This window comes from Pelodiscus sinensis, chromosome 1 (assembly GCF_049634645.1).
Source record: "Pelodiscus sinensis isolate JC-2024 chromosome 1, ASM4963464v1, whole genome shotgun sequence".
Taxonomy (NCBI): domain Eukaryota; kingdom Metazoa; phylum Chordata; order Testudines; family Trionychidae; genus Pelodiscus; species Pelodiscus sinensis.
Genome location: NC_134711.1, coordinates 126,565,454 through 126,578,402, shown reverse-complemented (window position 1 = coordinate 126,578,402; position 12,949 = coordinate 126,565,454). Strand labels below are relative to the sequence as shown.

Genomic DNA, 12,949 nt, shown 5'->3' with positions numbered 1-12,949 from the left:
AGGGCTGGCCACACGGGAAATGCCATTCAAATTTTCCCAGGGCTTTTTCTGTTCACCTGGACAGCAGAAGAGGTGCAAGTTCTGGCCAGAGCAGGGAACTGGGGGATGCCTCCCAGAGGCCAATAGCCATGACTTTCACCAATGCTGTGTGTCTACACTATCGTAAACTCGACCATGAAAGGTTGGGAATAGCATTATTCCTTGTGAAATCAGAAGTAACCAACATCAACTTCAGTGGCCCTTAATGTCAATGTAACAGGCTTGGTAGTGCGGACGCATTGTTTAGAAAATCGACCTTATGCAGCTAAATTCGATATAAACTCCTAGTATAGAGAAGGCCCAAGAGCTTCTGAAATTGAGTTAGTAATGCAGTGGGGACTTGCCTACTCTATGTTGCTAATCCAAACACTCTGGGCTAACTGGAGTGTCATTAAGTTGAGGATAGAAAATTCTAGCTAAGCCTGGAGTGAAAAGCCTAGGACAATGGGTTTGTTGTTACTTCTTATTCCCCCTCTGCAGTACTAGCTTGAATAGCAAACAAATCTGAATAGAAGCACGTATAAAATCAGCAACTCAATCTGTCTTTCTACATCCCGGTGATTTCAATGAAAATTTGTTAAATGTTTAAATATGGACCAATAAACATGCAGCTCTTACATTTCATGGTATCAGGGAAATCAAGCTATTCAATCATCCGTTCTTGCACTATCCATCCATCATTTGTTTAGTTCACTTAAAGTTCATTTTAGTGCTATATTCCATTGTAACTATCTTATTTGTGTGCAGTAGTCTATTTGTTTTTTTGTTTCCTGTGTGTGGTAGTTTTAAATAACTAAGGTCTGTGTTTTCTATAAAGACAGTCAGCCATCCCATGTTCAGCTTAGCGCAGCTACAGCCCACATATGCTATGATCTTGCATCGAGCTTTTACTTTTGTTCTTTCCTGTGTAGGCTTCCTTTTATTACAGGAGCCTCTGACTTTTACTGTGGGATCCTTTGTGCTGCAATCTAGCCCTAGAGACTACAACTCCCACGAGCCCCTGAGAAAAAAGAGGGAAAAACATTTGCTCTCTTCCAGGCAGGGAGGGAGAGAGAGAGTTAGAGGGCTACATTTTGGAAAGAGCAGCCAGATTGCTGGTGTGGAGCCTTTTCCAGGCCAGGAGTTGTTGTGTTGAAGCTAGGACCTGTTACTGACAGCCTGCTGGGGATTGGATCTAGAAGGCTGCTTCAGGGGCAGTTGATGATTGTCCATGGAGGGGAGAGACCCTGGATGTGCCTGTGGCTGAGAAGGGCCTGCATAACCCTGCATAGAAGGTAACTATGTGCAACTGTTAGCTATTTGGGAAAGTGCAGACTGGGACGGAGCACAGAAGACAAATTGACACTGTTCAAAGAGAGGCAGAGTGATAGTGAACCAGAGCTGCTGGCATTTGGTGGGGCCTGCTCTAGTGGCAGAGGCATTTTGCAGCTGGCTGGCTGCCTGCCTGCCTACCTACCTGTGATTGACCCACCTGCACAGTGCTGTCTCCACTCCTGCTGCAGGCCTTCAAGTGCACCCATGCAAGCAAGTGCCTGGGACTCTGAATCCAGAGGAGTGCACACTCCGGGGTGGGATAAATGGTGGCAGTGCAAATGCCAGATAGATACGTTTCCTTTCTTTCTATGTACTTTGTTAATTGATTTTATTCACTTTTAATCAGTTAAACTCTGTTCCTTTATGTTGTTAAGCAAAGGTGTGTTAATTCTAATTTAATCAATTAGATGTGTATTATTTATAATTGTTGTTTTGGAATTAGATCCAGATTATTACTGGAATAGCTTTATTCTTGGAGGCTCCCAAGGCACACCATTAAGTGTGTACAGGGCCAGCCAGGTGGAGGCACCCCCATTGTATATTCCTTTAGGGGCAAGAGACTGCAGCAAGGGGGTGGATAGGGAATCTCCAACTAAACAACATCACCACTGGGGTACTCAGGATCTCCTTTTATGTTAAAAACATCAGGTGCCCGAGGCACACAGATGAGTATGGCCTGCTCCCAAGTAACCCAGGAAGGAAAAAGGGGGTTACACCTGTTTTCATAATCTGAAAGATTATTCATATTTAAATAATCTGTTTGTTTTATAGCTATCAAAATACACAATATTTTGCTTCTCACCAACCACAGATACAGATAACAATAGGGAAAATGGAATTGGCTCATGCAAACCATTACACATGCAAGTAGAATTTATTCATGCAAGAAGCCCTACTGAACTCCCTGGGACTGTTCATGGGAGAAAGGACTACAAAGATTAGCCCTAAAAAGAGGGAATTTGGTAACTTCTTTGTTGTGTGTGATACAGAATGTCAGAATACATGATCACAAAGGTCCCTTCTGGCTTTAGAATCTATGAACTATTTAAAATTCTCAGGCCCCTGTGCAGGAATTTCTGGTGGGGGTGCTTTTTTTTATAAATGTGGACCACAAGGGTGTGACTGCACCCTTCATGGTCCCCCAAGTAAGTGGGGAAATCAGCCCCAGCCTTCCCCCAGCCGGCTAGAGCATAGGGGAAGGGAGGCTCAGACAGCAGGCTGCTCTTGCCTTCCCCAGGCCAGCTGGAGCATGCTTACTTGGGGGACCCTAGGAGATGCTTTCACACCCTTCGCACTCCCTCTCCACTATGTATGGACCTGATTCTTGGCTTGGGGTTATGAACAGTCATTAGGGAGTTGTGACCACCCTGTCTGTGACATATTGCTAAATAGGAACAGAATCACAGCTAGAGCCAAGCTAGATTGAGAAAAGTGCTGGGCGGTTCCGGTATGAAAGAGTGAGAACTTGGCGGTAGACAGTTTAAGGCCAAACGTGGATCTCCTACACTGAGAGTTATTCTAGCAGAATTAATATCTGGTGCCTTAGTCTTTTCACTGTAACTAGAATCCATTTAACACCTCTCCCCTGTAGCTTTCCATCTCAAATTTGCAATATTTTGTTCACAAGGAGGAAAAACAATTAAAATGCATATCTAAATATGTACAATATCTCCATTTGTCCAGGACTTGCACTGCTTACCCCCAAAAGATTTATTTTTAATTTGTGAGCATGTGAAGGTATGTTTATAGATCCATTTATAGCAGCAGCCAGATGAACACAAAATCCCACTCTCAGGTGGCATCTTCCAATTTGGGTAGTGCCATATGTGACCAACGTATTAGTATTCATGTTTAGCTGAGCTGATGACACTTGACATGTGCAATATATTGGATATTATGAAAACTAAGATTATTTTTCCTCTTAGTTTTATCATGTTCCATACTGATGGCATTTGCAACGTGTTACCAGCCCCGAAAGATAGTGTTAAAGAAAAAAAATAATGCATTTCTAAATAATGCCACAGTAAGTGTACATATTCACATGTAAGTACATTTGGAATTACCAAACCTTAATTAAACAGGCATTGGTCACCACTTGCTTTGGATCTACTATGTCCACCAGGGGCTCCTTCATGGCAACATCTCTAATACAGGTCATGTCGAAGCCATACACATTCTCCCACCCTGTCAATGCAAATGGATGTGTCAGAAACAAGAAGGAACGTAAAGAAATAACTAGATAAATGCATCTTTTGCACTTTGAATAGCAGCTTCTATGCCAGAATCTCAAAGCGTTTCACAACCAATGAGTTAATTTTCACAACAACCCTGTTGAATAAGTAAGTAGTTTTATTTCCATTTAATAGACCAGGTAACTGAGGCACAAGAAGATCAAGGCTCACAATTTTGAAAGTAGCCTTTTAGCTTGGGTTCCCCAATAACTGAGACACCCAAGATCAGTGGACACTTTTGAAGAATTAGGTATTTAAATGAGTTGCACAAAATCACACCGTAAGTCAGCCTAATAGTCAGGAATAGAACTCAGGAGTGCTGGATCCTTGTCCCTTGCTTTGACTTCTAAACAACATTTCATCTCGTAGGCCTTAATCTTGCAAAAAATATGAGTAGTCCCTATTGTGCCAGTGGATTAAGCACGAGAGTAAAGTTATGCCTATTTTTTAAATACTTGGAGGATCAAGACCTTAATGCAGGGACGGGTAAAACAGGGTGATTGGATGTGGCCCACAGCTCAACAGGAGCCTGAGCCATGCTCCCTGCCTGCCCTGTCACCTATACACTGCTCAGAGCAGCTCTCTGAATGCTGTGAATCCAGAGAAAGAGGGAGAGGCTTCACATACTGCCCCTGCCCCAGCACAGTCTTGCAGCTCCCATTGTCCGGTTTCTGGTCAATGGGAGCTACCTGTTTGCAGGACAGGAAGTGCATGAAATACTCCTGGCTCCCTCCCCCCAGGCTCACAGCATTTAGAGCAAGAGTGGGCAATAATTTTTGATTGACGGCCACTCCAATATTTTGGAAAGTGCTCGAGGGCTGCACTCTTCCATGATAGTAATGGGTGAGATGCAGGGTCTGGGATGGAGGTTGGGGGCAGAAGGGAGCTCGGGGTAAGGGATTGGAGGGACGAAGGTGGGAAGGAGTTTGGGTGAAGGAGGTGGTTGTGACCTAGGGCAGGGGACTGGAGGGCAGGGGTTTGGGATGTGACCTAGGGAAGGAAGGGATTGTGATCTGGGGCAGGAGATTGGGGTGCTAGATCTGGCAGAGCGTATGGGTGTAAAAGGGGGGCAGAGGGTATGGGTATGTTGATTGGGTAGGCAGAGGGTTGGGGAAGAGAGGGGCTGGGGTTCCACAGGCAGGCTTTGGCCAGGAGACTTACTAGCCAGAAGCCAAACCAGGCTGCCTGCCTACAGAGCCAAGGCTTTCAGAGCTTAAAATGTTTCCCAGACAGAGAGCCTGCCTGACCGGCCATGTGCCTGTGTGAATAACAGCCCAAGAGGGGGGCATGGTTCTTTTTGTCTGCGTGTTATTCAAACAAGCAGCTCCCATTGGCCAGTTTCTGGCCAGAAACCAGCCAATGGGATTGTGCTTGGGGCGGAGGCAGCTCCTGAAGCTTTCTCCCCTCCCCTCCAGTTTTGAAGAAGAAATGGGGCCTGGCAGCCATGTTTCTGAGAAGCATGTGGAGAAGTGGGGCAAGCAGGGGAGCCTGCCTGGGACTCCCCGCTGCCTCCATGGTCGAATCTGGTGGCTCGGTGGACAGGATCCAGCCTGTTGGCCATATTTTGCCCAGGTCTGCTTTAGAGCAGCACATACCCTCTGCCCCAGCCGCTCTGAGCCACATGTGTGGGCATGGCAGGCAGGGAGTCTAGTTGAGGAACCTGCTGGGCTTCTGGTTGGGAGCCACCTAGGTAAGTGCCTCCCAGCCAGAGCCTGCCTCTGGCATCCCAGTCCCTCTCTTCTCCCCCACCCTCTGCCTCCCTCCTACCCCCCAGATCCTCCACCCCAATCCCCAGTACCCCCTCCTGCAGCCCTGCCCAAGGTCACAACCACCTCCCAGATCCTGACCCCCTTCCTATACCCTTCGTCCAGGTCAGAATCCTCTCCTGCACCCATGCCCATCCCCCTCCAGCACCCGTATCCCCTTCATGCACTTCAGCCTCCTGCCCAAGGTCACAACCCCCTCCTTCACCCAAACTCCCTCTCAGATCCCCAATCCCTATCCCAAGCTCCCTTCTGCATACAACCTTCATCACAGATCCTGCACCTCCTCCATTAGTATGAAAAAGAGCAGCTCTTGACCACTTACCAAATTCTTGTAGTGGTCCCCCATCAAAAATGTTTGCCCACCTTTGCCTTAATGCAAGTACATCCTGACAGAATGCCTTCTAAAAAGCTTGCAAGCTGCGTTGAGCTTACTGGGTATTTGAACTGTTCTGATGACTGTACCAGTAAGTGCCTTTTATCTTGCTGAGTTTCTTTCTTTGAACAAATGATCCCCTAGGGGGAAAGTACATTGGCTCTGCTCTTACGGTTGACATTTCTTTGTGAAAAAATACAAAGAACTGTTACATTTTGTGGATTTGTTTTTCAAAATCAAAATCATATTATATTCTCCTGAACCAGATGAGTCAAATTCCATTAAACAAACCAGAGTGCCCCATTAAAAGTCTAAACTGAAAGTTACAAAAGTCATGTGGGCTGCAATAGGTGCTGAGTAGAAGAATGGCATGGAAAGTACTCTGAGCATTTAAATATTATTATGCATGAGAACAAGCAAGGTAAATTGACAATCCATAGTAGGAAACAGATTTACAAAAGCTTCTCAGAGCACAGCAGTTGAGTTCTTGGAATTCCCAGCAGGGTCAGAATTGGCAGGTCAAGGTTAGCAGGCAAGATTCGATGGTGCAACATATGTGGCAAAGATGTGTCCTTTGGTAATGGTATCCCAACTTGCTCACATTTCGGGATCAGAGGTAACTTCTGCAAATCTTTTTTTCTTTTCACACTCTTGTGCTTTCTATCCTTAGTCACCCAATATTAGTAATTTCTGAAAGCCCCAGCTCTTTGAGTCATACTACTAGGCTACATCTACACGCCAGGGTTTTTGTGCAAGACGCTTCTACAAAAACTTCTTGCGCAAGAACACGTCCACACTACAAAAGCGCATCACAAAAGCGATGAGCTTTTACACAAGAGAGCATCCAGACTGCATGGATGCTCGCTCAAAAGAAAGCTCTGATTGCCATCCACAGAATAGCCACCAGAGCACCTGTGCTTTTTTTGACTGGCTCTTTTTGTGCAAAACCCCCCATTTGCCCATCCACACACAACTTTTTGTGCAAGAACTCTTGTGCAAAAAGGAGTTATTCCTCATAGAAAGAGGAATACCACACCGCAAAACCCTCCCTGTTCTTTTGATTTACTGTAAACTTACTTGCTCACAAACGCACTTGAGGTGTGGACACTCTGTGGGTTTTTGCATACAAATGGCCATTTTTGCGCAAAAACCCTGTAGTGTAGACGTAGCCCAAGAGAAGAATCTCAGCTTTCATTTTAAGTGCCAACTTCATAGCCCTTGTGATTCCAGAAAAAGAGCTGCAGTTGGCATGTGAGAGACTCTGTTTCCTATCTCAAGAACAACAAAATGATGGGGAGAAATAAAAGTGAAGTGAGATGGAAATCTATAGGAGACAAAAGTGTGGTGCAAGAAGAGATTGGGACAGAAAGGAGTAATGAAGACAGAGAAAGGGGAAAAACTGGTTAATATATATGACACATCTACACTACAGCATTATTTTGAAATAATTCACCTTATTTTGAAATAAGGCGAGCATCCGCACAGCAAGCCTGTTACTTTGAAACTATTTCAAAATAATGGGCTTCTTATTCCGGAACAATAAACTCTCATTTCATAAGGAATAATGCCTACTTCCAATTTGCTATTTCAAAATAGTGCTAGTGTGGATGCTCTACTGCTGCTATTTCTAAATTGTTCCTCCCCAGGGCCATTCAAATTAATTACTCCCCAGTGCTTCCTGGGCTCTAAATTGAAGTAGTGCGTTCAGGTGAAGGGAGCATGCCACGGACTAATTTTGAGGCTTCCCTTTAGCGTGGGCGTGCTTATATTGAAATAGTTATTTTGGGAGTTATTATTCCAAAATAACTTATTTTGAAATATCCTTGCAGTGTGGACATACCCATAGAGAAGAAAGATGACATCAGAAAAGAAAAATGTTTTAAAGGAAAATAGGCTTCAGGGACAGGTGAGAACCAGACCCTTTTAAAAGGGATGAAAAAACACACAGAAAAATAAAGAAGGAAAAACAAGGACTCTGAATATACCTGAAGAAAAGATATCTAAACATAAAAGGGAGAGTAGAAAACAGGAAGGAAAAAGAAGGCAAAAAAGTGGGAGGTGCTTTTCAGGATGACGGGTAGACAGTTATGTTATTTTACATGAAGTGTTCTTCATGCAGCATTTTGTAACTATGAATTTATGAGTTTTTTCTGCTTTTTCAACAACAAAATCTGAAAATATTCCTGGCTTTGGACAAGGAGGAGATGACAACCGCTTTGGATGTCATAGATCAGTAGTTCTCAACCAGGCGCATGGGTGCCTGTGGGGACACACATGTCTTCCAGGGGGTATATCAGCTCATCAAGATATTTGCCTAGTGTTTTTAACAGGTTACATAAAAAAGCAATAGCAAAGCCAGTACAAACGACAATTTTATACAGAGACTTATTTATACTGCTTGGTATGCTATATGCTGAATTGTAAGTATTGTACAATGTTTATATGCCAATTGATTTATTTTATAACTATGTGGTAGAAGTGAGACAGTAAGCAATTTTTCAGTAACAGAGTTCTGTGATACTTTTGTATTTTTTGTCTGATTTTGTAAACAGGTAATTTTTAATTGAGGTGAAAGTTGGGTTATGCAAGACAAATCATACTCCTGAAAGAGTTACAATAATCTGGAAAGGTTAAGAGCCACTGTTATAGATGACCCTTGTAATAAATACTATTTGTGGTGCTAATGATTTCTGTTGAGCTCAGTGGGAGTTATTTGTATCCTCTGATGGAAGAACAAGGACCCCCCAAGTCTGGACTTTAGTCAGAGACAAATCAATATATATATATATTTTTTGAAAGTTGTCAAGTTGTAAAACTAGAATGAAGCAGATTAGGGATAAAGGGAAGTTGTATGTGGGGCTCAGGTTGGGGTGTGATTGAGTTCACTAGTTCTTTTCCAAGCTCCTCTATTTCATATGGCCCTAATAAGTAGAGTCGGTTAGAAATTTTCCAGTGAAACATTTTTTTTTTGACAGAAAAGATCTTTGCAGCCCAAATAAAAATGTCTTAGAAAAATTTTTGGTCAAAACTTTCTAAGAAAAATGTTTATTTTAGTTGAAAAATGTAGGAAATATTCACATTGTTTAAAAAAAAACTTACTGAAAACTTTTGTTGAGTGGCAGAAAAGTCAACTCTACTCATGCCTTTTTTTCCCAGTGGAAAAAAAAGGTTTTTAAAGTAAAATTATGGTTTTTTCCCCTATCACAGTAAGATGAAAAATTAGGTTTAGATTTTTTTTCCAGAAATAAATTCACAGAAAATTTTGGACAAGTAAAATTCATTTTTAAAAAATGTGGAATATATTTCTTGACCAGCTCCACCAAGAACATTCACACTTATAGTGGTTGCTTCTTGTAAAGATTTTAAGTTCCTTTGAAAACTGTTAATGTTACAGCTGTACTCACTAGAAGGCTAAGAACAGGGAACAGTATAAATTTCACCTGAGTGCTGCCTCTAGGCAACCATGACACTGCATACCTCGGGCAGTCAAAAGTATAGATATTTATTATAATTGTTCTAGATAACACAATGGAATGATGTCATTTAAAAATAGCCTCTAAAATCCAGGGAGTTCATATTTAGGGAAGAATTAAGGGAGAGCAGGAGCAGGAGCAACAATTAGACATTCAACCTAAACAAATACAGGGGAAAGAATGATTCCCTCCCCCCCCACACACACACAAACAAAATTGAAATTAAAGGAGAGCTATGGGCTTGATGGAATGTGACAATGAAATCAAGAGAGTATAATACTGTATGTACACAAAGGGCTTGCTTCTGTTCTCATTGACCAATGATCCCTCTAATTTATAACATCCATGCATGGAATACATTTTGTTATGTGCACCAAGGCAGTGCATATATATTTTCAAAGCTGCTGAAACTAATAAAACACCTAGCAAGCAACGGCTTTAAATTTCGGCCATATGTTCAACTGGTATAAATCAGCCACTTCTGCTGACAGGCCCATACACTGGAATTTCTGTGGGGATGCTTTTTTTGTAAATGTGGACTGCAAGGGTGTGAATGCACCCTCCTGGTCCCCCAAGTAAGTGTGCTCCGGCTGGCCAGGGGAAGGTAGGAGCAGCACACTGCCCGAGTCTCCATCCCCCGTGCTCTGACCAGCCAGGGGAAGGCTGGGGCTGACTACGTCCCCAAGGAGTGAAGCCCAGCCTGGCCTCGCTCTTGGGGTGGGGAGGGGGAGCAAAATCAGCCCCAGCCTTCCTCTGGCAGGTCAGAGCATGGGGGAAGGAGGCTCCGGCAGTGCGCTGCTCCTACCTTCCCCTGGCCAGCCAAGCAGCTTACTTGGGAGACCATGGGAGGAGGGTGTCCAAACCCTTTGAAGCTCCCCCTGCATATGGGCCTGAGTGAAGTCAACAGAGCTGTGTTGATTTACACCACCTGAAGATCCAGACTATTAAACCAAAAGTAATTCTTTAAATGGCAGTTTGCAAATAATGCACCACATGTAAGAAAGCCCCGGGAGGGTTGTGTTCTCCAACCTCTCACTAGTGTAAACTAGGAGTAACTCCAGTGAAATCACACTGGTGTAAAATTAAGACAAGGGAAAGGAGAATCACATCCACTATATCTATGAGGAACAGTCCACACACAATGTAAATGGGGAAATAAAAAATATTTTCATGGAGCTGTTCACAGAGGAGGAATATATTAGACTTGTACTTACAGTGAATTTTGAAGTCCTTGTACTGTCTGTCTTCAATTGCTACCACGTACAAAGCAGCCCGGTCTGGAAACATAAGCCCTCCAGGTTTCTGTTGATGAATTGTGGGGAAATGGATCTCGTAATCTATTCACCTGACAAAGACATCACATTTTGAACTGCACATACAAAAACCAGACAAGCACCCCCCTGCATGCCTTTATTGATCTCCTTCAGATTGTCACATCAGTTTTACTATCTCAGAGATTCTTGCACCTGCGGCAATGTTGTTAGATAAATAGCGTCTATTGGAATTGTACCAGCTGCCACTCAAAAGAAAAGCTTATTTTTACGATTAAATGTCTCCCGGTTTCCTGAGCACCCATTGCTAATCTTTCTCTTGAAGCCTAAAAAAAGGCACTAGAACATAAGGATGCCATTTTGATGGTGGTGTAGTAGAAAGGGCAGGCTCACAACTGGAAAATAAATGACCAGACCTCCAGCAAGGAGTATGACATGCAGAGCACCTACCAGCCACTTGTCTCGTGCAAAGATGACTGTATTTAGCATTGACTCATAGAAAAGACAGTAACCCATCCATTCACTGATGATGATGTCTACTTTATCCACAGGCAGTTCAACTTCTTCCACTTTACCTTTAAATATTGTGATGACTGAAAAAAGAATCCAAAAGAAATATGTTTCACATAATAAAAGCCTGTTTGGAAGTACCTCACTAGTGCAAGTTATTTTACCCCTGCTTTTCATTTTGATTTTAATATATGGGCCTGATTCTCCTCTCACAGCAGTGTAGGTCGGGAGTGGCTCCACTCAAGTTCATGAAGCTTCACTAGTTAAAAAAAAGTATATGAGAGATGTGGATCAGGCCCTGTGGACTATATAATAAACAGAGAATCTTTAAGGCGTGTCTATGGTGCACGCTCCTTTTGTCAGCTTGGAGAGCCCATATACTATGTGCTCTCCCTCTTCCCCCCCAGTATGGGTATATATACTTATTGGTGCAGACGGTGTGAGGCACAGCTTAAGCAAGTAAAGATATGCCAGACCCTTAGTGTATCCACATGGTTTCTACATGTCTAAGCAATGCCTTCCCCTATTTTTAGCTCTTCTTTGTCCAACTGGCTCCTGGTTTCTGGAGTCTTTCCCCGCCACAGGGAGCTACATACCGTAGTGTGACACAGCCTGCTTTTCATTATGGCAAGTAGCCACATGTACCCTACATACCACTGACAGTGGTGTGCCCTGTAGATATACCTTTATTAGCAATATAGAGACTCTGTCAAGATAAAAAGTATGTATTTAAAAAAAACATTCCTTACCTGTTACAACATCTTAGGTTACCAGCCCTTTGGAAGCTGACATATGTTAAAATAGTGGAATGTAAAGAATTCATCTAAAACCCTGGATACACCCATCCTCAGGCTCTGTTTGGTTTCTAGTGTTATTCGCCAGCTCGTCAGCCCCAGTCTATCAACATTCATGGAACCAGAAATTGAGTCTGATCTCACATTGACTTTGTGTGTGTTTATCTTCATTGACTTCAATGGAGTTACTCCTGACTTACATTGATACTGTACTTATAAATGGGATTTACATTGGGCACGTTACAATTTACACTACTCTGACCCACCCCCACTATCCTGCCCTCTCTCACACAGGCACATTTCCTAGTCCCAACTTCAGTCTGCCCCTAAGATGCCTTTTCCCACATCTATTTGCAGCTCTGTCGGAAGGGTTTCTGGAAGCACAAGATGTCTTCCACCCTATCTTCCATCTTTGAAAGTGCTGGTATGTCCCTCTCTGCCACTACCAATTCACCAAAGTCTTCAACTCAGTAGGCAAGAAATGGCTCAAACCTCCATGTTCACAAAGCAGCAAATAGGGAAAAGATTCTTGTATTGAAGATTACTTAAAGTTTAGCTGGAATTTAACTGAGCTGATTCTACTTCTTTAAAGACACCTTTTGCACCACATTTCTAAATTCCATTCTTTATGCCTGCAGAATTGAGTTAAGGGAGGAAAAGGACTGTCTGACTTTTTGCACAAATTCTTTCTTATATCTAGCAACTTCCAGGAAGAACCCATTTGTGATTTCTGATGCCAACAAAAGAAATAATAAAAATCCATTGAGGTTTCAGTTATTGAAGTGTAATTTTATTTTTGAACCCAGGCTGGCAATCTCTTTTCATTCTTGCCTTGTCCACACTATGATGGACAACCACAGTGTGAGCAAGGAGTTAAACTGAACAATTTAGAGGGAAAAAAGGTTCCACAAATGAGAAGAGAATTAATCCTGACATCCAAATGATTCTCATATTGAGAGAACATGCCTGATTTTTCTGTCAATCAACACATTTTTTGGAATAATAATGTCTTCAATTAACAACTTCAATCTGTGCAGCTTTCCCTGACATAGGTACATTTTGTAACTTCAATTCTTTTTGAAGCATGCATTGTTCCTCTCTGTTTATCCATGATTGGTAGACATTATGAGCTCTTGCTTTCCTGGCAAATTGAGAAGGAATGTGAAGTATCAAGAAAG

At 42.8% G+C, this 12,949-nt stretch overlaps 1 protein-coding gene across 1 annotated transcript in view; it reads right to left on the bottom strand.

The window, feature by feature from the left end:
• The window catches only part of PRMT8 (protein arginine methyltransferase 8), a 121,083-nt gene that overhangs the window by 23,792 nt on the left and 84,342 nt on the right, over positions 1 to 12,949 (bottom strand). Inside the window, exons 5-7 of the mRNA XM_006123033.4 lie at positions 10,918 to 11,060; positions 10,411 to 10,498; positions 3,422 to 3,537 (exon numbers count right to left, since the gene is read on the bottom strand). Of these exons, the coding sequence (XP_006123095.1) occupies positions 3,422 to 3,537; positions 10,411 to 10,498; positions 10,918 to 11,060 (347 nt within the window). The remainder of the gene's footprint in view (positions 1 to 3,421; positions 3,538 to 10,410; positions 10,499 to 10,917; positions 11,061 to 12,949) is intronic.